At 38.7% G+C, this 26,191-nt stretch overlaps 1 protein-coding gene across 5 annotated transcripts in view; it reads right to left on the bottom strand.

Annotated features, from left to right (window-relative positions):
- Positions 1–26,191, bottom strand: part of LOC109424052 (CDC42 small effector protein homolog) — a 170,228-nt gene that overhangs the window by 5,448 nt on the left and 138,589 nt on the right. For 4 of the 5 annotated variants that reach the window (XM_019699120.3, XM_062855195.1, XM_019699122.3 and 1 more), the window contains one exon: positions 3,850–4,212. In XM_019699120.3, the coding sequence (XP_019554665.2) occupies positions 3,850–3,991 (142 nt within the window). In that variant the 5' untranslated portion in view covers positions 3,992–4,212. Of the gene's footprint in view, positions 1–3,849; positions 4,213–4,309; positions 4,459–26,191 lie in introns of those variants that run through there. The other variant, XM_029871873.2, reaches the window with a different exon arrangement.

Genomic DNA, 26,191 nt, shown 5'->3' with positions numbered 1-26,191 from the left:
ACGTAGCGACACTAGCCAGAAGCTTGCCCTTACTGGCGTACACCGCAGAGCTATTGGACATCATCCGGGGCAGTGCTGCTATAGCTGTGGAGGCTCTTTTACAGACGTCATCAACGTGATTACCGAAGGTAAGCTTATCGTCGATCATCACGCCCAAGTGTTTGACGGAGCGCTTTGACAGGATAGTGCACTCGCCTACACTGATCTCCGTCTGCCGCTCCAACTTCCGGTTGTTAACAACCGTCACCTCAGTCTTGTGGTGAGCCAGCTCCAGTTTCCTGGACCGCATCCACGCCTCCACAACCTTGATCGAGTGGTCAGTAGTCAACTTCACCTCCTCGATCGTTTCACCGTAGACTTCGACCTTAATGTCGTCGGCAAATCCGACAATATCCACTTCCACTGGGTACTCTAACCTCAACACCTCGTCGTACATGACATTCCATAACACCGGACCCAGGATGAAACCTTGCGGGACTCCTGAGGTTATGTGAAAGCACTTCCGACCCACCTCCGTGTCGTAAACTAGTACTCGATTCTGAAAGTAGCTTTCGAGAATCTTGTACAGGTACCCCGGTATCCCCAGGCCCAGACGCAAGAGCGCATTGGCAATAGCAGACCAGCTGGCGCTATTAAACGCATTCCTTACGTCCAGAGTCACTACCGCACAAAAACGGATTCCCCTCTTCTTAGGCTAGAGTGCTTTCTCGGCGGTTTTTGTAACCGACAAGATAGCGTCTACGGTGGACCTCCCCTTCCGGAAGCCGTACTGGTTACTCGAAAGACCATTTTCGCCCTCGGTGAACCTCAACATTCTATTGAGGATGATCTTTTCGAGCACCTTCCCCGCCGTGTCAATCAAGCATATTGGTCTATATGCCGACGGGTCTCCGGGTGGTTTCCTCGCCTTTGGCAATAGTACCAGGGTCTGCCTCTACCAAGCTTCTGGGAAAACTCCCTCGTCTAGGCATTTCTGCATAGCAGTCCTGAACATCTCGGGAGCCTCTGCAATACCTACTTTTAAGGCCAGGTTCGGAACTCCGTCCGGACCTGGGGCCTTACCTACGCTAAGGGACTTAGCTATCCCCGCAAGTTCCACATTGGTGACCCTCTCCTCATCGCCAGCCCCAATCTCCGGCTGTCCTACGAAAGGAGACCAAGGACAAGATTGTCTGGAGTTGTGTCCTCCCCGCATGTGGCAAGCATGCGGTCACGCATTGTGCGGAAACGCGGCCATACGAACAAAACGTGTTCCGTCCACTATCTAATTTTTTTAATCTCTAGAGTTGCTTCAGCGTAAAGAGTTCTCAAATCGATACCCTCCCCAAGAATTCCTACCGCCAGACACTTGTAGGTCACCCTTGGAGCTGTCCATTAAATTCGAAAGGGTTTATCTGGGGGAGGTGGCTTTGACAAATCTTTCGTGTCATACAAAAATAATTGGGTTCTCATACAAAAATCTTACAAGGGGGGACGGGAGGAGTAAAAAAAATTGTGAAAATTCCCTTACGTAACAAATCATCTCTCGCTGATACCTCCCCTTCAGGCCTTTCTTTAGCTTAGAATCCCTTAGCTTCTGTTCCTCCACCTTCATCTTTTTTTTTCTTCCCATCCACTAGGGTCCATGAAGCGCCCAACCCCCCTCCCCCCCTGGCAAGCCCTAACAAGTGGTAGCTGATGAGGATCTACAGATGGTCGCAACTCTCTGCTCCCTTCGATCCCACACGGGCCAGCCTTTTCAACCCAGATTTCCAGGAAGCCTGGTTGGAGTCCAACTTGCTGGTCTTGCGATTGCCGCCTGGTAGCTTCACAATTGATGACTACTTAACAAGCCTCTGAGATTACTTTTCGTAAGGAATGGCGTCAGGCGTACCTTGCGAACGCAAAGACCTCCGTCTCACAGTGGTCCAGATTTGAAAATACGTGGCAAAAATTGCCAAATCATAGTAGACTGCTAGTTTTAGCCTAAATGAATGTACTGAAACATTATTGAGCTCTCAATTTCAAATTAATGTAATTTTCATTATTTGTCAACTTCTTCGAACAAATTCCGAACAAAATTGCTCTTTTTCATACAATTTGGCTATACACAAACCATTATGGCGCTAATGTTTTGACAGCTCTTGGCAGCTGCAGTTTTCTTTAATCAATTCTGCATACTTAGACGAGCATTTGAACCGAATTTCTGCGCGGGGAGTAGCTGCGAGCGATTTGTAAGACACTTTGAAGTTGAAGTATAAGAATTTTTGCAATTTCTCATCGTAATAGGCTGTTTTACCTCACGCAAATCTGACAGGAAAAGGCCTACTTCCCCACACCAAATTAACAGTGCTGTAATGGTTCATTACAGCACTGATTTGCGTTGCGTAATGGACCATTACAGCACTGTTTTTAGTTTTGGTCAATTTCTTGATGCTTTCTGGGCACAATTTTGAAAAATTGTGACAACTGCACAGTATAACCTGTTATGTTCAGATTTTCTTAAACATGGCTATGAACATCAGTGTGCAGTTTGATGAAAATGTTTTGTTAAAAACTATCCTCAAGAGTAATTTATGGAATTGCAAAAAACGTTGTACGCAACTCGGTGCAGAACTCGATTTTTCCAGCACTCGGCAAGCCTCGTTGGATAAATGTACGACTCGTGCTGTAAAAATCGTCATTCTGCACCTTGTTGCGTAAACTACTATTCTCGTACTAATAATATGTGATGTATATTTTAAAGCCAAAAGTGTTATTTTGATCTCTTTTTCCATTTCAGGTGCCTAATATACACAGTAACTTAGGAATAAACTTCTGGAAGCCATTGGATTACTTATATTATTAAACTTTTGTAGTGGTTGATCTTGCTTGTGTTCTTTATCAAAAAATCAGCAATTTTTCCATCAGCAACTATTTAGCGCTGTAAAAAGCCACAAAATTATGATTTCAAATTTATTTAAAAGACAGTCATCGCTTCTGATATTGTTGATGAATGATCGATATACTAAAACGCATCTAAGAGATTTTCAAAAATTGAGTTTCTGCCAGCTGTGCGTCTCTGGGTAGACTTCGGCATCTACAGGTTTACAGGTTCTACTGCTACCGCAGTTGTCATGAGTTGATCTTGGTCTTGTTTGGTCGCCATCGTTGACTTGCGAAGTCTCAACAAGGCCCGCTGATGTACGACTTCGAGGACGCAAAGTCAATGATGAAGTCATTGCAGCGCAGCCACCTCCATTGCAGAAAGCCCATCTCTGTTCTCTTTGATTTACCTCACCAATAACCTCTTTCGACACGCTAATCGGAGTGCAAATGGGGTTCCCTACACTGGCACTTCGTGCACGGCTACCTCGTAGTGTTCCTACTTTCCTTAGAGGTATCCTATAGCTAACCGGCTTCTTGTGAAGGAGTTAACCTCACCACTACTGCTACAAACTGTTTTTTGATTATTTGTATTTGCTCATTTTAGAGTCCCATGAGTAGCACGGGTAAAAGGTCCACCATGCTAGAGCCCTGCATTGACGCGGTAGGGGACAAATCACTTTCATGGGTGCCCAAGTAACCCAACAAGCTCCCTTAGCGATCGAGCATCTTTTTCATAGATCATAATTCACTACTCGTTATAAGTTGGGGTTACCCTGTTTACTAGATTCTTACCCCCGAAACAGGTAAATAAGGCAACTACACAGCAAATATCAATTTTGATTGTACTCTGATAGGCATGCTATCACTACTTGTTATAGTCGCAAAAGCAACACAGGAAATAAGTAGGTATAAGAATTGGTGATCAATTTTTAAATAACATTACGCGGCAGCTTTCAGCACAACAACCAGAATAAACCTAAGAAAAACATTTGAATAACTCACCAGTATGCACGAAATTGGTGGGATTCCCAATCATCGAGCGGTCTATCCGCAGCCGCTGGTGATGTCGTCGCCGTCGAGGACTTTGCGGTTGCTGGAAGCAGCAAGAAAACCACTGTAGCCAGATATCGCCAGTACTGGCCATCTTGCCGCTTTTCAGTTTCTTCTCCACTATGACCGGAGTGCGGGGGCGGTTTCAACGGGGAGCAACTAGCCTCCGAGTGGGTGCCCCTTATGTGTCTATCTAACTTGTACGGCAGTGGACACGGTTCGGGAAGCTTTCTCACGGAAGAAGATGGTGGATTTATGCACTTGTGTTGGAATGCGCACGTTTATGGCGATGGTGTACCTCTCGAGGTAGGCTGTCTGTAATAAAAGAATAGGAATAACCAGGTGAGTATGGAAACAAACACTGAGAATCGTATTAATTTAATAATTTAATTGTATACGAAATAATTACTACCGAAAGAGGACTTCCGAGAGCGCATAAAGTTAGTGGACGACCTTGTAGTAACTAGCAGACCCAGCGGCCAAAGGCGTAGATCTTGAACGAACGGGTTAACAACGAGCCAGTTTTCAATTTCACTTTGTTGTGACCCGTGCGCGGAGCGACTCCAACTTACAAATGCTGTGTTGAACAAATATGATCGTCAGTCGGCGGCATATAATAAGCAACTAAGCGCACTGCTGTGAAGTAGGCAGAGAGACAAGCCAATGAGCTCGCTTATGCTTTCAGGGTCATACTACATTAGCATTCGCCAGCATGGGTTTACCATCATCGGTTCTTGCCACCAGCTATTTACAATATTGTGAGCAAGTTGCTCTCCAGCCACCATCTGATCTCAAGGGAATAAACAAACAAAGAACCACGCTGAAATCTGTAGTGGGCAGGCTCGTTGTTTGGATGTAAGTTGTGATGCTGAGCGGACTAGACATTGTGGCTCTCATACTTGATTGTACTTAGGTATAAACTTTGAATTATGACTTTCGTTTGCCAGGACCGGCTCAGATGAGACGAAGGATAAAATTACATACATCTTCTTCTTCTTCTTGGCGTAACGTCCTCACTGGGACAAAGCCTGCTTCTCAGCTTAGTGTTCAATGAGCACTTCCACAGTTTTTAACTGAGAGCATCCTCTGCCAATGACCATTTTGCATGTGTATATCGTGTGGCAGGCACGAAGATACTCTATGCCCATGGAAGTCAAGGAAATTTCCTTTACGAAAAGATCCTGGACCGACCGGGAATCGAACCCGTCACCCTCAGCATGGTCATGCTGAATACCCGTGCGTTTACCGCCTCGGCTATGTGGGTCCAATTAAAATTAAAATTACATACATAGGAAACTAATTATTCAGAACTAATCCTATTTGCTTTCTCCACCATTGACCATACCAAATGAAAATGCACAAATAACCAAAAGGTGAAGTTTGGAGCTAGCTTACCACTGACAGTAGGCTCAGTGTACCAGTTATGGCTACAGTACCTCAAATTCGCCATAGTTGATTTTCAACCTTTAACGCTGCAAATCAACAAGGAAAAATATGTGAACAAAAGATGATTGAACTCATTCAAACTTCACAATTTTCTCAAATTATGATTAGAAATAAATCATTTTCTTTAAAATTTTGACTTCTTTTAACCCTATTTTGCCATTGTATATCAGTTATGGTAAATCCCATAAGGAATGCATTTAAATAGTGTGAAGTGGAGCCGAAATAACAAAATGTATCCATAACTGGTACAGGGTTTCTATCATTGGCACACACCGTAATAAATACTAAAAGTGGATTTGGCACCGTTTCTATATTTTTCCTGTAAACTATGAAAACAGTAATGTTTGATCAGCTGTTATCTCTGGCAGTGTTGGCAAGTGCCGTGGCTCCAGTTGTAGACCTCCCATTTTGTACCATCCACCCACTACATTCAAGAGGGTGCTTGCAGTAAAATGAGATTTATGTAGTACATATGTACCAAATCAAAACGCGACAATCAACCGTGAGACGTACACGGGAACAGATAAATTGATTTATTTCGAGCCCTGAAGAAGATCCCAACATATGTATCAAAACGTTGGTGATGAGGTAAGAAAATCAGGAATTCTAGTGACATTCTAAGTGGAACTCTATATAATTTCTACCAAATCCTTAAATTTGATTCCTTTGGCAAAAGTCACGGGAAAAAATCTTGAAAAATGTCTGACAGAATTCACAGCGAAATTGTACCCATACCTACTGTTTTGGAAGAGCTTTAGGCAAAATCCAAATAAAAATCTGAAGAGTGAGTGAGTAACACAGGAAATTACACAGCGTAACAAAAAATAACTTTTGGTCTGTCTCAAGAGCAAACTTAAGTGTCTCTGACAAATTTTGGGCCGCTGAATCCGAATCCGAAATTTGATTAGGTAAAACGAAATACTTTGCATGAGTCGTTAATTTAGATGTTAATTGACCAATTAACCTTTTGATTGCTTAAAAAAAATATTTCCATGCTTAATGGCTTGCAATCAAAAAAGCCCAAAATCGCATATTTTGCCCTATAAATTGAGGTATAGCTCAAAATTGTGACGTGTTGGAGCAAATCTGAGCCCGGATTCGGATTCAGCGGCCCAAAATCCTTCGGAGACACATAAGTTTGCTCTTGAGACAAAAAAATGTTGTGCTGTGTTATAGCGAATTAAAAAAAAAACTACTCCTGAAAGACTGATGGAATCCTCTAAAAATTTTTTACAGATTTCCTGAGTACAATAGCAAAATTCACAGAAGAATCTTCAATGGAATGGATGATGGAATGTAAGATTACCGAAAAAATGTGATTTTCTGGAAGCATCACTCGAACCCAAGACTCCTATTGACTTGAACCTCCCGGAAGAGTATCCTATAGAATCCCTGATATTTTACGGCAATGTTAGGCAAACAGAGCTTTTTAAAAGAAGTTGTAAGTTTTTGGGAGATTTTTCGGCAGAACCCAAGGAGTATTTCCTGAAGGAAGAAATGTTGAATGTATTGGAGAAGAACTCAAATTTTTGTCAATGAAACTCGGAGAAAATCGGAGTCAAGAAATTTCGGATTCAGGAAGAAAATTGTTCAAAATGACGATGGAAGCAGAACAAAAATTTACATGAAGATGTTTTTTTTAATAGTGAAAGTAGTTTTATTTGTCAATTCATTAGTAGCTATTTACAAAATTTAAAATTCTAGTTCTAAGTGGAAGTTCAATGCATTAACATCAATTACATTGTAACACTCATTTACAAAGATGATGTATTGAAAAAATATTCTAAGAATCTTCACTCGTTTTGTTCTGTTCATACCTGTTAGAACAGGGCGCACGAGATTCTCGAACGTGAGCCGTCTCCATCCATCCATTACGCCTGTCAATCTTCGCTGAAGGATCGCCCAAAGATGTTCACAAAATGTAGTAAATAATTGATACATGATTTTCTTTGAAGACCAGCAAGCATCTTTTGATATTTTTTCCACGGATTTTTTTATCACATTCTTCAAAAATTTCCCGAAAAAAACAGGCACAGTGACATCAACTTCAATAAGATTTTCATATAGATTCCAATTCCTGTTAAAAAAAGGATCTTTTCAACTGACTTCCATCTTGTACCGACTTTTAAGCAGAATACCACTCTTAAGAATACCCACTTCGAATAAGTATAATCAGTTTTGTATCCTTTAATTCCGCCCTCTTATAGTACAAAACGGTTTACTCTCATGCTAAATTTCGTCTAAGAATAACATCGGTGATTGTAGAGTTAGTTTTTTTTTATCATAATTTTTGAAGTCTTTTAATTCGCATCAACTAATACACCAAGTTAAAACTGTGTATAAAAATGCACTCAGTAGTGTCCCAGTATAATAACTAGTATAGTAACTGTACTAAGTAGTATAATATTACTGTACTAAGTAGTATAATAAGTCGGGGCCCGTGGCGTAGTTGGTCACACGTTCGCTTCATATGCGGATGGTCATGGGTTTGATTCCCAGCCCCGGCACTTGCAATTTTTCGTCAGTTGCTCTTCCTTCGAGAGTGGCTGACACTGACCCTCTTCTGAGCCCCATGGCTCAAACGGACCCGGATACCTTGACATCGGCGAACTGCTACTTATAATGGACCCTCAATCGGACTGAAAAAAAAAAAACAAAGGCCATCCATCATCATCCTTGTGCTTATCATTCTACCATATATAGAGTAGAAAAGTGAAAGCAGCAGAAAGGAAACCTGTTCGATACCGTGGGGTGTCCTAATTTCGCGCGGGTCCAAATTTCGCTCACTGATAATATTTAGAGGACATAATCATAGAACTAATCGTTGCATTGTCCAAATTTTACTTTGGCTAGTATAGTTAAAGTGAAATTTGGACAATTTCACAATAGTTTCTATGATTATGATGTCAATATAAGATCAGTGAGCGAAATTTGGACCCGCGTGAAATTAGGGCACCCCACGGTAATATTAAAAAGCATACATCTAGGCGATGTACAGAAATGTAAGTGCAGCTGTCAATTGAAATCGCTCACGTAGTGCCCTAGTGGACAAAAGAGCTGTAAATTAGGTTAAGTGATTAAGAATAAAAAATAAAAAAGTAGTATAATATACTAGTATTATAACTGGACTAGTATAATAACTGTTGCGACGGCAATTTTAGTATTTGGTTGAAACTGGCAACTATTATCCAATAGGAATTAAGTGGAATTAACAACCCTATTATAAGGTTTAGTGTTAAGTTGTGCGTCGAGTGATAGAGTTTGTTAGAGATTAAGAAACTATCATCATCAAAGCTGCCGTAAACAAACGCTGCTCTAGATATGTGTTTCATTGATCCAGAAGAAACTCGCGCCAACACCCGGAATGTTTGTCCATACCCGGGAAAAATCCGGGAATCGGAAAACTAAAGTTGAATGGACACCCTGATTACAGGCGCTTTGTGTAGTGGTGTGCGTGTTACACAAACGTCATTTCGAAATCCATCATGGCCGACAGTGCCTCGCGCGGTTGTACCGACAGGTGGCAGTATGCTCATGAAAAAGACACTGGGCAAAAGTTTTCAATGACTTCCCTCTAAGAGTTACATCTGTTTGTCTGTGGCCAAAATGTTTGGGATAGGCAACTTTTTTCTCTCTCATAAAAAAGTTCAACAAGCTGTAACTTTTCACAGAGTGCATAAAAAATTCTCAACTGTTCGTCAACCTTGTCGTCAACCTACTATATGTGCAACATTGGTACAAATTTGGGCTCGATTGGTTAATCTTTTGCGAAGCCAGAACCGTTCTCGTGAAACACCATTTTCAGACAACTAATTTTTGGAATGTCTTATCGCCGAAACCAGTCAATGAATCGAATGAAATTTTGAACGCTTATCAACAAACCTTTTTAACGTTGAAAAAAGTTATGAAAGATTAACACTTTTTGGATCTTTCTGGACAATTAAACGTTCCATAACAAATAAAACCATTCCAATACGTAAGTCCAAAAGACCCAGTGAAGAAACAGGGGTGTAATCAGTAGTAGAAAATCAATAGTTCGATAAACCAACCAACAAATAAATTATAATTTTTCATAAATAATTATTTCTCGGGCTATAAAAAAATGTAAAAAATGCAATCAATAAAAAATTGCACTAAAAAAGAGTTTTTGTCCCACCAAAAAATTGGTTTTTTTTTCATAAATAAATACGGTTTTCCCATAGTAAATTTGAATACTTTTATAATAAAAAATACCGAAAAAGCAATAAAAATTCACTGGGACTCTTAAAATTATTTATGAAGATCAATCACTTTTTTATGTGTCATCCCGTAACGTGGGTAGATCACCTTAGAATGGTGCGTTGCGGTGTAAGATCTACCAAATCAAATTTTGATCTTGATATTTACCGTATTTATAAATATTCCAAGATCAAAGTTTGATTCACTTTTTTGTGTTTTGTAGTTTATTTTGCTTTAGTGCACTACTAATTAATATTTTATTTCAGCAGGATTCAGGTAAATTTATCGTATGATATAAATCATATTATAAAAATATGTAACTGTGGCGAGCGTATCACTAATATGTAGCTTATTTGACGTACGATGTTAATATTATTTTACATTTCAGATTACCTACCGAAGAAGCTAGTAATCCAACCAAGATGACGAGGACACAGGATGAATTGGGCAAACAACTGATTCAAAGCAGTCTAACAATGGTGTGCCTGAACGTTGACCAAGCGTATCCTTTGGAGTTTACCCTTCCACTAACAACAACCTAACAATCCCGTGACACCTAGGCCTGAGAGATCGTAGAGTTGTCTACATTTTTCATAGGTGTCCAAAACTAACCATCCTTTCCCATTCCTCAGCAGTCGCAAGGACGTGGCCAGGACAGTGCTCGACCATTGGAGGATTGCGTTAGTCTTGTCTAAGAGTCAGAGATTAGTCCCACATCTTTGTGCTTTGGTTCGGACGGGAAGGAGGCAACCCTCATAACAGCGGTCTAGGACTGTACCACCTACGAATTTGTGCGACTCGCTTAATGCTAATGCTAATGCTAATGCTAATCAATCACTTTTTTATGTGTCATCAATATTTTAGCCTTCTGCAAATTTGTACAAAGTCTTTTTTGGAAAATGGCTATAGTTTTTTTTCCTGGAAATTCATATATTTCCCAGACATTAATTGAGGGGCCCAGATGCAAGGGGGGTGCAAGTGACCATTTGGTAAATTTTCAAGCTTTTCGAAACTCGACGTTTAACGACGTTTCAGACTTCGACGTTTTAAAAAAATACAATAAATTGGGAAAAATTGGGTTGATTTTGAAACTTCATACATTTTGTATGGGATGAAAAATTAGCGAAAAACTTTAAACCTCATTTACTTGAAAGTAGATTTTTCCCAATTAACAATGATAATAACAGCTAATTCAGCTGAAATTTTCATAATCAAGCTTAAGAGCGGTTTATCCATCTGTTGTACAGCGATAATGTTTGTTGGGTATTATTGAGGACGTAGAGCCATAAAGAAGAGGAAAAGGAAGAAGAAGAAGAAGAAGAACTTTCCGATATTTGTGTTTATTTTTCTTTCGACAAACATTCAGCCTTCATTTTCCGCCAAACCTCTCTGATGACTTAATCACAATCCAAATTCAAAAGTCACATACAACATCAGCTCATCAAACCAAAGTAAACCAAGTAAAAGAAGTGAAACATCAACCGATCACGCCGATTTGTTTATGGCTCTAGAATCTCTTCCTTTTGGTGAAATGGAACAGTTAAAGTAGCATCAATCACGAATCGTTTGACGAAAGAAAATGGAATGAAAACAGTGATTCCGCGTCACGTGGATTCGCCCGCCACTACTACTACGCCACCCGCGGTAATCAACGGACACACAGAGGTTCAGCTTTGTGAAAAGCTGACAGAAACTCAATTTTTGAACATGTCATTAAGGCGAAACTGGAAGCATTTCCTCATTTTTTTGGTTTTTGATTTTTTGTTAAATAACAAAGCAATATTTTTGAAATCGGTTTTCGTACACATGTACACACGTACACATGGATCATAGGTTGATACCGAGGGTAGATAGTTGGATTAATAGGCGCCATGGGGAAGTTACATTCCACCTGACACAGGTCCTTACAGGTCATGGTTGCTTCCGACAGTATCTACACCGTTTTGGGCATGCGGATTCTCCCGAATGCCCAGTGTGCAATGGTTTAGAGGAAACGGCGGAACACGTTTTGTTCGTGTGCCCGCGTTTCCGCACAATGCGTGACCGCATGCTTGCCACATGCGGAGAGGACACAACTCCGGACAACTTGGTCCAGAGGATGTGTAGGGATGAGTTTGGCTGGAACGCCGTTTCAACGGCTATTACCCACATCGTCTGGGAGCTACAGAGGAGGTGGCGCGTGGACTCGGAGAATGGCTAGTCCAGATGCAGTACAAGAGGTGGTCCAGGGGTTCGGAGTCGGCTTTGTAGGTCATACCGGTGCCCTGCGGTCGAGATCGACCCTTACAGCGATTAAGTGGCCGCGGAGAGGAAGTCCCGGTAGCGGTGCTGTCGTGGCGTCGGTCTACTGGGTTGGATCCAAGCCCGCGGTTGGAAAGGGGTCCCCGGCAAGGGTCGGGGCAGGTGGAGACCCTGCCGTCAGCAACCTACGGATGCATCTGATAGGGCCTGAAGGGTAGTGATACCCTTCCTTTGCGGGCAGGTCAGATCGGGTTGCATGTGGGCATCAGTTCTTGATGTCCGCTCAGCAGTAGGGCGCGGGCGGGGTTGACTCTGCCCGCCTTCCGAGGACAAAGGGAGTGGCGAGGACCACTCGGGAAACTGGCTAAGCGCCAGCATGCTACCGTGATGGACTCTCCAAAGCGAGTCATCGATGTTCGTTGCTGCAGGCTTCGCAGCTAACCTTGTGGGTGCGATGTGCACTAGCCCCTCTCTGAAGCAATACCTTCTTGGTGGTTCCAGAGAGACGTAGGGTTTGGCGACCATAGGAATGGTTTAGTGGGTACGAGGAGAGAGTAGTCCTGGATTTAACTTTTGTTGTAGAAGACGGCCTATCAGACCTACACTACCCTAACCTTCTGTTAGGGTGTCTGTTGAGCAGATTATCCCCCTATGGTTTAGAAGGAAAAAAAACACATGGATCAGGGTATCTTCTGATTTTTTTATGTGGTAGAAAATGTTTTTCGTTTTTGCAGCAACCATTTTTGAACAAAATTTCACAAAAAAAAATGGTTTCTGCAAAAACGAAAAATATTCTCTACCGCGTAAAAAAATCAGAAGATACCCTGATCCATTACTCTACATGTGCACGAAAACCGATTTTGAAAATATTGCTTCGTTATTTAATAAAAAATCAAAAACCGAAAAAAATGAGGAAACGCTTCCAGTTTCGCCTTAAGGACAAGGTATTTGGAGTACATAGCTCAAAATTTCTAGAGCACCGTTTTTTAGAACCGTTGAACGGATTTGGATTAAAATGCATCACGCTATTGACAACCACTGAACAATTAGCGTGATGCATTCTCATCCAAATCCGTTCAACGGTTCTAAAAAACGGTGCTCTAGAAATTTTGAGCTATGTACTCCAAATACCTTGTCCTTAATGGGTTACAGTATATTGATCATTCATCTATAATATCATGAACATTGAAAATCTTGAATTGAATTTGGAAATATTGTTTTTCCATCTTGTTACAGCACCGATTACATAGTTGGTGATGGAAAAATTACTCAATTTTTGATAAAGAACACAAACGAGTGTTACCACTACAAAAATCGATTAATATAAGTAATTCAATTGCTTCCAAAAGTTTATTCGTAAGTTCTTGTGCATTTCAGGCATCTGCAATAGATCAAAAGATTAAAATGTTTTTTTTTGCTTCAAAATTTACAATATATGTCGTTAGTACAAGAAATTCTTTGACTTTGACTTCAAAGTGTCTTACAAATCGCTCCATGCTTCTCCCGAGTATATTCCATTCAAATGCTCGTTTGAGTTTGTAGAATTGTGAAAAATAGATTCAGCTGTCAAGAGCTGCCAAAACAATAGCGCCCTGATGATATGTACATCGTCAAATTGTATGAAAAACAGCCATTTTTCGGATTTTATACGAAGAAATCGACAAAAATAAAAATGCCATAAATATCAAATTGAGAGCTAAAACATGTTCCAAGATAATCAAATAGGCTATAACTAGCAGACTATGTACTATGATTTGGAAATTTTTACCAGGTATTGTTAAATCTGGACCACTGTGGGACGACACCGTGATAGTGTAGTCTATACTGCCGTGAATCGCAAGTCAGTCCCATATGTAAAAAGTAGGCATTGAAAAAATGGCCTCTGAAGTTTTCAAATTCGATTTCCATGCGAAACTCTAAAAAATCGCCAAGAATTGAAAACTTTTGCGATCATCATGAAACTTTCACATATTGTTTCAAACGTGAAAACGTAACAGTGAAAAATATAAAACTGGCTAAAATAGTGTTAGGTTTTGTACCGGAGGGTGCACAAGGTCGTAATGGGACTGACTTGCGATTACATTTCATTATGGCACAATCTGATTTGGTGTTGTTTTTCAATTTTACTGAACAAACTATATATTTTTTTGCACGCAACTGAAAGATCATCCGAAGAAAGCTCAAAAACGGCCATTAACTCATTTTTGTCCAAAATGCAGATGGGACTGACTTGCGATTCACGGCAGTATAGCAAGTGTGACTAATGCCAAGTAGCAAATCAACGAAAAGCACCGGTATTGTCCCGATAGCTCGGGTGTCAGCCTTTCTGAATGTTTATTTGGTTGGACGATATAGTGGCTGACTATCCATGACTATACTATAGGGGGAAAGTGTGAGTCATCAAGATGGCAGACTGTCGCTCGCAACTTGCATCGGTCATTTCCCGTTGCTTTTGGTTAGGTAGATAATCAGTTTTTTTTTTTTGCTTTCTCACCTCAGTTTCTGCGACCATGAAAGACTTCCAAAAACCACCTTATCTGACTGAAACGCCCAACTGAAAATGACCCCATGTTACGACTTCTTTCATGAATCAAAGTTGCTTAGTAATCATACTAGAAACAGGTCCGATAGCATTGCGTGACTTTTATATTTTTGTTGGTCATATGGTGGTCAGTGGTCATAATGTTATTTTGCAAGATTCTTAAAAAGTGGGCAAGCATTTATTCTCTGTTATAATATACAAGGACTTAGGCAGGTTCTCAAAATGCCCTTTCCAGTATTATCTTCTAGATTCATGCTATTCCCACCTAAAGTTTTTTCAGCCAAGATTACTTAGACATTTCGTTTGGTAGCGTGCCCTAAAATACTTAAAAAAGTGTTGAGATTTTTTCCAAGAATCAAGATTAAAAGTTTTCCGTTAATGTCTCTAAGGAGCATCAAAAAATACGTTTATATTAATTAAACTAACTATAGTTATAACAGCAAAAATGTTATAACAGATTCAAAATTGCATGAATTGGATGAATCAATCCCAGAAACCCAAACAATCTAGGATTACTGGATGATTACTGTTAATTATAAAAATCAATTAAATGTTTTATCCAATGACTATTATTAGAATCAACAGTTTTCCACATTATCCGGTGTTTCGGATTGGCGCACGTTTCAACACATTTAGGAGTTACCTACTGTTTACGTTAGCATTAAATTCCCAGCACAAAATCTATCGAAAACTATAATTTTACCGCCCAACGTGCCCCGCCACAGCATGCCCTACAATTAGGGTGCCAAAATTGGCACACGTGTTCCGCCCCATCAACTCTGTTCAGTGCAGTGTGGATCCAACCCAATGAGCCATCTTGCGCCACTAGTGCCACCGTGGAGCGGCACGTTTGGAATACACGCAAGCAAATCATACCCATCGAACGAGAGGGGGGAGACATCCAACGAATCAACCAGTAAACTCGTACTTAACGATCCGTGTAACATACAATTTATTTCAATAATTCACGATTCGCATCTTTGAAATCAAGTCGATTTTGCCGCCTCCTCCGAAGCTGTGCCCGCGTGAGGGGCTTGTCGCGGCTGAATGAGCGATCTTCTTTGTTTTGCTGATACCGGTTGTTTTGCTCATCCACCACGCCACGGTGCCACGCTCTCGATCTTTTACGATTTATTACTTTTGGTATTGCTCTGTATTGCTGGGTAAGCACCGTGCACAGTATGCCACAACAAAAAGTACCACCATTGTCTTATTATGCATTCCAAATTCCAGAATTCATCTTCTCGAGAAAAGGTTTTATGGTTGTGTCAAATATTTGCTATAGATCGATTATTCGCCCCAATGCAACACCTCAAAGACATACCGATAATCAAACCCGCCACCCTAAGCATGGCCCATATAGCCGAGGCGGTAAACGCACGGGTATTCAGCATGACCATGCTGAGGGTGACGGGTTCGATTCCCGGTCGGTCCAGGATCTTTTCGTAAAGGAAATTTCCTTGACTTCCTTGGGCATAGAGTATCTTCGTGCCTGCCACACGATATACACATGCAAAATGGTCATTGGCAGAGGAAGCTCTCAGTTAATAACTGTGGGGCTGAGAAGCAGGCTTTGTCCCAGTGAGGACGTTACGCCAAGAAGAGGAGAGGACCCTAAGCATGGCCTGGCCCGCGCTTTTCCTCAAACTAATTGTTTAACACTAGTTTAGTTAAAATTACCCAGTTTTAGTTCCTAGTCGTGGTCACTTCAGCCTAACAGCATTTATTTTTGACGCATTCCGACCGTTACGTTTCAGGCAGGTGTACAACTGTATAGTTCTGCCTGAAACACCATTCCAGTCGTTATTTCGTCCATATCCTTGACCTCAACTACTGCATCCTGTGACCGTGTTGCGCAGGTATTCGCCCGGGCATTCTTTTTATGATTTTTTCTGGAACTCTTCTAATGATTTGTCCTGAATTCGTTCAAAGAATTATTCATGAAATCTTGCAAAAATTGTATCCATATAATTTATGAACGTTCCCATTAAAGTTTCTCTTGAAATTTCCTTTGAGAATTTCCAATGTAATTCTTGCAAGGATTTCTCCAGAAAATTCTTTCAATGACTTTCTAATAATAAATCCGAAGCGGATAACTGAAAGCATCCTTCAAAGATATAGCATCGTGTGGGGTGTCATTGGGCCACTATTCCGGACGTTTAGAATACGACGGGAATGCATATTGTGCGCTAGACTACTACACACCAAAAAATGCTCAATGTTGATGAAGACGCAATTGAAGAAATAACGTAATAAACCATGACCTAAACTATATTCTGATTCATTTTTGCGTCTTTGAAGATGTGAACGAACAGACTAGCATCGCTGAAAGCGTTTAAGACTATCACAGCAAAAATTTCTGAAAGTTACACCCGACATAAACAAATTTGACATTTAAGTTTCTATTCCATCTCACTGAATTTAACATTAAACAATTTCTTGCATGGAATGTTGAACACAAGCTTCATATTGAGAGCAACCTGTAAATTTTAAAACAGATGGAGAAATGTGTGTGATATGACGAGGTCCTTTTGTTACAGGTGATGTGATGTAACATTTTTTAACTGTGCAGTTGGACATATTTTCGAATACGTACCCGTAAGATTTGAACAAAAAACTTAGTTTTCAGCCGTATGTGCCTAATTTTTACATGACTTATAACGTAAAACAGCGGTGTTTAGTTTGTTTACTTTGAAACGTCAAACGCATTCGCTCGGAAGAGGCAAAGTTTTTTTTTTATCTGTATTAACGAGATTTTTAGCCCTAGGCTAGTTCATCTCGGGACCCACGCTTTACTTCCCTTCCGAAGGAAGAACTCACATTTTGCGAGTTTGTCGGGAGTGGGATTCGATCCCAGGTCCTCGGCGTGATAGTCAAGTGTTCTAACCATCACTCCAGGTCCACTCCAAGAGGCAAAGTTTGTTAAATGTACTTCGAGTTACATTTCTAGAATTAGTTAGGCAATAAATTAACTTTTTTCGAAGTGAATGAAGCGCATGATCCAGAATTTACGGTAGTGGAACGTCAGCGTGTGCCAAGATGCCACAACAAAGTGAAAATAAAGTATAGCGCATTTAGTTCACCACTGGACTATCGCACTAGTTTTCACGAGTGCGAAAACGCTAATAAAAGTGCGCGATTGCATCAAATCAACTCGGTGTCTTCAGAGCACTTGTTAACCATAGATTGAAGAAATAGTGCGCCGAAGACATCAACCTGATTTGATGCAATCGCGCACTTTTATTTACGTTTTCGCACTTATGAAGTCGCAGTTCGCAGTCCAGTGGTGAACTAGATGCGGTATATATTCGAAAAAGATTCCTAGTCTTTATTATACTTCAACGGAAACAAATAATGAAAGAGTGCAAGTTTTAGCAAACGGCTGAAATGAATTGATGTTATGTTATCGGCAGGAAGCACTCGCAGTAAAATTACAAACTCGCTTTAAAAAGCATCTTGTAAAAATAAGATAAAACTTAATATTGTGTCATTTTGCTCGCTGCTATATGTCGCAGTAAAATGACGCAAAATTACATGGATTTTTCGAAGTGTGTAGAATACATAGTTCTAAGATAGTTTGCATCTACCGTCGGATTTTCTGACTTATATTGAATTCGTGGGATCGATGGACCAGTGTTACCTTCTAGGCCCAATGTCACCCCGAACGACGGTACTGCAGAAAGTTTCGGATTTCCAAAAGCTCATTGATTTTTTGGGAAATATTCTGTATGAATCCTAGCAATAATTCCTGCTAGAATAATTTAGAAAAAAAAAAATCATGAAATTATTCTTGGTAAACTATGTTAAAAATTTTTGGAGGGATTTCTGAAATAAAATGCTAAATTCATGGGAGTATCTTTGGAAGACACGACACATAGGATCCTTGATGGAGTTATTTAGAAACATTCATGAAGTAATTTTGAGAATAATTCTTAGAGGAATCCTTCGAATAACACCTGGAGAAATCATGTGATTCAGTAAAGAATTTCTAAATAAAAGTATTTAGAGGAATCAGAAGTTGCCTTGGAAGATTTTCTGACGAGGACCTTGTAAAAAGTTTTAAAGAAATTCATGGACAAACTTTTGTTGGAATGCTTGAAAAAAATATCCAATGATTTTTCAAGGAAATCATTGGGAAACGTTTGGAACAATTCCTCTTAAGAAATTCGCTGAATATTTTTTGTAGAAATCTATGTCAAGTTTCTTGGAAAAATCTTGAGAAGTCTTGAAAAGATTTAATGTAAAAGTCCTTCGAATAGATTTTGGTGATATTTCTGTAGCAATTTCTACAATACATAATCCTTGGAAGATTTTCTGTACAAATACTAGGAAGAATTTCTGGATTATAGTTTCTATAATCTATACTATACTAGTAAAGTCGTTTTGTATAATTCCTGAAAAAGTTCTTGGAGAATTTTTTGCTGACATTCAAAAGGAGCAATATATTTCATATTCTAGGATTATTTGAGGGGGTAAGTGACAAAAACTCACTTTCGAGTAAATGAGGTTTAAAGTTTTTCACCAATTTTTTATCCCATACAAAATGAATGGGGCTTCAAAATCGACCCAATTTTCTACGATTTTTTGTATTTTTTCTAATTATCGTAAAAATAATCTTAAAAAAGTTCCTGAAAGCTTGAAATCTGAAGAATGTTTTGATATGCTCAGCTCAAAATCGACAAAATGGTCACTTACACCCCTTTGATTCTGGGTCCCTCATTTATTATTCATTTTATTTTTAACTAAAAAATTGGAAGAGGGAAAAACCCCTATGAGTGACATCTGTATTCTAGGATTGATGGCATAAGTTTTTCCATTTTTTTTTGAATTCTTGGAGGAATCCTTCCCCGGAGGAATTCATAAGAAAATCCTGGAGAAGTTTTTGGATGGATTCCTAAAATATTTTTTGCAAGAATTTCTAGAGAAGTTCTTGGAGATATTTAAGCAGAAATGCATAGAAGGATAAAGAATTACTGGAGAAATCCAAGAATTTTTGAAATATTTGCAGAATGTCCGGGAGAATCCATTTAAGGAATTCTTGAAAATATTTCTGGAAGTGGTTTCTGAACTTTCTAAGGAATTTCCGGAAGAATCCGTGAAATAACTCTCGGAAAAAAAATCCTGAGAAAAGGCTATAAAGGAATGCAAAGAAAACTCGAAGAAAGTACAATACCGAATGAGTTCTGCAGGCATTTTTAATTGAATTTCCCTCTTTTTATTTTTCTCCAGGTTCCTTCCGAGAATCTTTACTATGTTTTTTTTTTCAGGATTTCTAAAAGTTTTTGCAAGGATTCTAAAAAAATCTTCCATGCATTCTTACAGCAATTCTGAAAAGGGTTTGTAATAGAGTTTTCATTATTCCCTTAGGAAATTTCCCGAATATTTCTCGAAGAATTTTCCAGATTCTACCAGGGATGACATATTCATCATCATGCATTTTCATCCAAATTCGTTTAACGGTTATTTGAAATGGTGCTCTACAATATTTGACTATGTGCTCCAAATACCTTGTCCTTGGGTGGTTCAAGAAAACCCGGTTTTCTGGCTGTATTTTTTCAGTTTCAGTATTCTATAAAAGTCACTTAGTCTCAGTTTTCTATAAGAGTCACTTAGGGTAAAAGCTCCCTTAGTGGAGGTAGTACCAATAGTGGTGATAGTGCCAGTTTAGCACTATTTCGACCAAAAAGCTTGCAAATGACGTATTTAATAGATGCATCATACCTAAATAATAACATTAATTCAGTTTTATGCTCAGAATTTGCCGAAAAACCTATTTTAAACAATTATTTTCCTTAATTGTTTTGCTCCTTTGCACCTATAGTGGTGGTAGTGTTCCTCACCATTAGGTGAGTCCCATATGAATTCAATGGAATGCGCCACTATAAGAACCAATATTAAATTTTACCTCCATTGTAGGAACCATGTACCTATAGTTGGTGCAAGTGATTTATTAGCCAAAACTTAAATAAACAATGGTTTTTACATTTTTCCTAGTAAATTTAAGTGCAAAACTATCGATTAACGTTTTCAGACTTTTTATTTTGTGGTATTATCAATTTTATTCAATTATTTTACTACAAGGAGCCACTAATAGCACCACTATTGGTACATTTACCCTATAGATCATTTGAAAACGCGTCGTTTTGTGCGCGGAGATGATCGTTATCTCTTTTGGTTTAACAGTTATGAGCAGCATTCAGAATTTTCGCTCATTCTCACGAAAATGGGATCCTCCCTCACGCCAATTTTCAGCGGAAAGTGTTTCCTAGACTCATAGGTATGACGCCGACGATGATTTGTTTTATGAAGCAAACTCCTCTGTGTGGTTGGCGTGGTGGTGTGGATAAAGTGCGAGTGTCGCGGTTGTTTTTCCAATGCTCCAGGTTCGAAATCCCGTCGCGAGCACATTTTTTGGTTAATTTGCTTTGAAGAAATTTTCGTATGAATTTGATGAGTGAAAATTCAACAGAAGTTTTGGATTTCCAAAAGAAGAAGAAATTATCCGTAAGTTGAAGCGATTTTCAGTTCAGAAATCTTTATCGTTATCTCGAAAAAAGTAATGGAATTGATTGATTTATTGCTTTGTCTTTATTTCAGAAAAATCATAGTAGGGTAAAAGGGTATAATGCGCCCCACCGGGGCAAAACGCCCCCCTTCATTTTCTAGCGATTCAAGTGCTTTTCGCATGCGTGATCGATTAGAAATCTTGAATATTGAAGAATAATTGCCATCAAGCTGATCCGTTAGTTAATTGGTACAGAAAAGTAACAAAAATATCAAAAAGTCTGAAATCGAGGCTTTTGGCGTAATATTTTACCTCTTGTAAACTGACATCATTGTAAACGAAGCTAGCTCTGTTCGCTTGTGTTATTTTGCAACTTTTATATAGTTAAACACTTGTTAAAAGACCCTCCTAGGATAAGCATGTACTGGAATTATTCCCTGGAACAGTTTTATCACGGGGCTGGAGGTTTTTCTTTTGATGGGGCGTATTGCCCCGTTTGTTTTGATAAGGCAAATTTTGGAACGTTTTCGAAAAACGTTTCAAAGCTTCCATAGCCGCTCCTCCAAAGGCAAAGTTTGCATGCAACACTTCACTAACTTTAGGAACAACGATTTGCAGTGGACAATAGATGGAATAAGGCGCAAGTTTTAGATATATTGTCATTTCTGCTTAGGGGGGGCATATTATACCTGTTTACCCTATATTCAAAAGGCGATATTACGAGTTGGGACGAACATAAAACATATCTTTTTCCAGCAGTTAAAAGAAGAAATGTTATTATATAACATATAAAAACAAAAAGGGAAAGGTGTTATTTCTATAACCCAAGAAAAAACTGGTGGAAAACTACCCTTTTTTTTAGAAAATCAACAATATCTTTTGAGCGGAATGACGTAGCCATATTCTCTTGCGCATGAAAATGTCGTTTTTGAAAGCTCTAAAAGTAGTTAATTGACGACTGTGATAAGAAATTTGAAAAAAAAATATAGAACGATAAAATGATTTGTTCTAGCGCTAGCGCCACCCTATGAAAACTATGGGAAAATGCTCCAAATTCGGTCAAAACAGTTGTTTTGCTATTTCTTTTTTATTTCAAATTTCTTATCAAAGTCGTCAAAACACTTTTAGAGCTTTCAAAAACGCACATTTTCGTGCGCGAAGAATGTTGCTACGTCATTCCGTTCAAAAGAAATTGATGATTTTCTAGAAAAAATGGGCACTTTTCAACTAGGGTCTTATACCATTTGGACAGGGGCACTTGCCGCTATAACAATTTTCTACCTAATTATTTAATTTTTGGCACACAATGAGATACACTCCCGAGCAAAAGTTTGGGGTCACCCCCTTAAAAAACATGTAATTTTTTTAGGCCCATATCTCCGCCAATTTGCGTTCGATTTCAAACGATAATAAGTCAAAGTAACTTCGAACATGATTTAGGTGAAACTTTTACAAAAATATTTGTATGTAAATTTAAGCAAAAGTTGCCAAATTTTCTAAAAAATGAATGTATACTTACGGCAGTGCCACAATGGTCCACGAAACAGATTTACGAGGAAAGATGCATTCAACGCCTTCAAATGATTTTCTAGATTAATATGGTCTTCTACAAAGTTGTTCCTAAAAATAAGGCCCTCTTTTCATTGAACATAAAAATTAGGGTGGTCCATATTTTCAAAGAAATTGGAAACCAAACTTTTTTATTTGCTAGAATAACTATATACATTCTTCGGGATAGTTGTAGATCTATCAATTTTGGGCAAGTTTGCTGAAGAAACTTTTTATGTAGCTTTAAAATTGACCGATCTAGAGGTATTTTTCTGAATAAACTTAGGGTGGTTCAAGAAAAACCGGTTTTCTGGCGTTAACTTTTTCAGGTTCGATTTTTCATCAAAGTCGCCCAAGAAACACTTGTAGAGCGTTTGAAGACGCGTCGTTCCGTGCGCTGAGATGGTCATTATCTCTTTTGGTTCAAAAGTTACAGGCGTTTTTCTTAAAAAATCATGGTTTTAAAAGGTGTTATGACGGGTTGGGGCAAACATAAAAAATATCTTTTGTCCGCATTCAAAAGAAGAAATGTTGTTATAAAACATATCAAAAATTTTAGAGGGGTGTTATTTTTGTAACTCAAGTGAAAAATACTTAAAAAGTGCCAATTTTTTTCTAGAAAATCATCAATATCTTTTGAACGGAATGACGTAGCAACATTCTCAGCACACGAAAATGTGCGATTTTTAAAGCTCTCAAAATGGTTCTTAGACAACTTTGATGAGAAATTTGAAACAAAAAAGATGAAGCGTTTAAACTGTTTTGACCAAATTTGGAGCATTTTCCCATAGTTTTCATAGGGTGACGCTAGAACAAATCGTTTTATTACTTTATCTTTTTTGTTTCAAATTTCTCGTCAAAGTCGCCTACGAACCACTTTTAGAGCTTCCAAAAACGCGCATTTTCGTGTGCTGAGAATGTTGCTACGTCATTCCGTTCAAAAGATATTGATGATTTTCTAGAAAAAAATAGGCACTTTTCAAGTATTTTTCACTTGAGTTACAAAAATAACACCCCTCTAATTTTTTGATATGTTTTATAACAACATTTCTTCTTTTGAATGCGAGCAAAAGATATTTTTTAAGTTTGCCCCAACCCATCATAAACGCTTTTTAAAAAACTATGTTTTTTTTAAAGAAAAACATCTGTAACTTTTGAACCAAAACAGATAACGACCATCTCAGCGCACGACGCGTCTTCAAATGCTCTACAAGTCTACTAGTCTTTGATGAAAAATTGAAACTGAAAAAGTTAACGCCAGAAAACCGGTTTTTCTTGAACCACCCTAAGCTTATTCAGAAAAATACCTCTAGATCGGTCATTTTAAAGCTACATAAAAAGTGCCTTGAGCAAACTTGCTCAAAATTCATAGATCTACAACTATTCCGAAGAATGTTTACAGTTATTCTTGCAAATAAAAAAGTTTGGCTACCAATTTCTTTGAAAATATGGACCACCCTAATTTTCATGCACATTTTAAAGAGGGCCTTATTATTTGGGACAACTTTGTGGAAGACCATATTTGACTAAAAACTCATTTGAAGGCGTTGAATGTATCTTTCCTCGTAAATCTGGTTCGTGGACCACTGTGCAGTGACGCTGGAAATTGGGTCGACCAAATTTTAAGATGAGAGCGGTAATATAACCTATTTTCAGTTAGCTTTCAACTGCTTTTTGCCGAACTTGACTAAAAAATCTAGGAAAAAAGTTATTAAGTAAATTAACTCTTGATGTCATCGAACAAAAGTTCGGGGTCACCCCTCAATATGTTGTATCAACCAAAAGTTTGGGGTCACTTTCGTAAAACATGGAAAAGTGATTAAGTGATATCTTCGTCATCTATAGTTCAATTCTTTTCCGCTCATTTCAAAGATAATTAACGAAATTTACGTGATGTCTTTAATTTTACGTATTCAACGATTTTTATCTATAAAAAATGTTATGTAAAGTTAATGCATTTCAGCACATTTCAAAAAAAGCGACAATTTTTCGTTAAGTTAAACATGTACATTTTAACAAATATGTGTGGTTCAATGTCTATGCAGTAAGTATCATTCGTTATGTTTCAAATAATCTAAGAAGAATTAAAATTGAATGAAAGATGACAAAAATATCAACAAATGACTTTTCCGTGTTTGACCCCAAACTTTTGGCCGATGACATCAAGAGTTAATTTACTTAATAACTTTTTTCCTAGATTTTTTAGCAAAGTTCGGTAAAAATCAGTTGAACGCTAATATAAAATAGGTTATATTACCGCACTCATCTTGAAATTTGGTCGACCCAATTTCCAGCGACACTGCCGTATTCATTTTTTAGAAAATTTGTCAACTTTTGCTTAAGTTTACAGACAAATATTTTTGTAAAAGTTTCACCTAAACCATGTTTGAAGTTACTTTGACTTATTATCTTTGGAATGAGACCTTGCATTTTGAAATCGGACGTAAATTGGCGGAGATATGGGCCTAAAAAATGACATGTTTTTTGAGGGGGCGACTCCAAACTTTTGATTGGGAGTGTATCAAACTCATAACATTCAAAAATAGTTTATGTCGTCAGTTTCGGCACTTCTTCCAGTATCGCCTTTCCATTTATTGCATTTGTATGACGGCATAAAAGTATATCGAAAATCGTGCCTCACATAAGTGATCAGTTAGTGCCGCTTAGTGAAGTGAGGCACCCTCTTACTCCCATTACTGTGTAGCTCATCGAACGATGATGGAGCACTAGCTCAACAACCTAACTATGTAGAGTCGGAGCCATATGGAACGTGCCTGCCCTCTTGCCTGACTGCCCTGCCGAACTGCCCGACGACATGGATTTGACATTGAAATTTGCCATTGAATATGTATTATGGATCGTGCACGTTCCTATTTGATCTCCGCGCGGTTAAGGTAGGTTGAGATGGGACAACATAAGAAAGCAAACAATACCTACACGCCTGCAGTCCGTAAAAGTCTGCTTTAGAGCGTTGAGTGGGTGTGGACTTTGAGAAGTTTTAACTAAACGTCGTCGTCACGATTGTAATGGGGTTTTGTCCATTCAAAGAAGTGATTTAGCATTGTGTAATATGAAGGTTTTGGCTGAAAATGCGCTTTACTTCTAGTGAAGTTTAGGGTTTCTACAAGTAAGAGAGAATTTTTATTTTAAATTAAACACTCCGGATTTTGTGTGAGTTCAATGTTTCTTTATAACATGCATCATCTCAATTGCTTCCATTCACTTGAAATTTGAGCTCTCTGTTTTCTGTATTGCTTTTTGTCCATATATAAAATCTGTATTGAATTAATTTTTATTTAACTGTTATTAAATCTTTACATTTTTCGTTGATCATCTGGACGAAAAGCGAAACGGGGGGAAATAATTCGGTGGGCAATTTCATGGCGCTTGATTCTGTTTTGGTGGTCCAACGGTGAAGCTTCAGTAGACACATTGCTGTAATTGCAGGACCGATTAAAGTTATTACGATTGTTATTATTATTTTAAGCACCTTGAAAGTTTGACGTGCTCAATAGGTTAATAGATTTCGTGTCCATTTTGGCATGTGTCGGCAAATATGACTGACTATAGCAGTCCGTCTGCATTGCATTGTATGAGTGTTGACGACTATTAATGAACCAATGTGCTAGGAATTTGAAACACTGCAACGACCTTGTACGAGTTGAATATCATCTCTCAATACAAATGGGACACAATCCAAACCAATCAAATACTAATTTGATATTCTGAATTCATCACCGAAGACTAAAATCGAAGGCCCTTTTTACCATTATCCCTTCTCGACATTAATTCAT

This window comes from Aedes albopictus, chromosome 3 (genome assembly GCF_035046485.1).
Source record: "Aedes albopictus strain Foshan chromosome 3, AalbF5, whole genome shotgun sequence".
NCBI lineage: Eukaryota > Metazoa > Arthropoda > Insecta > Diptera > Culicidae > Aedes > Aedes albopictus.
Note: the sequence above shows the minus strand (reverse complement) of the source record. Positions and strands in the feature narration are given on the sequence as shown.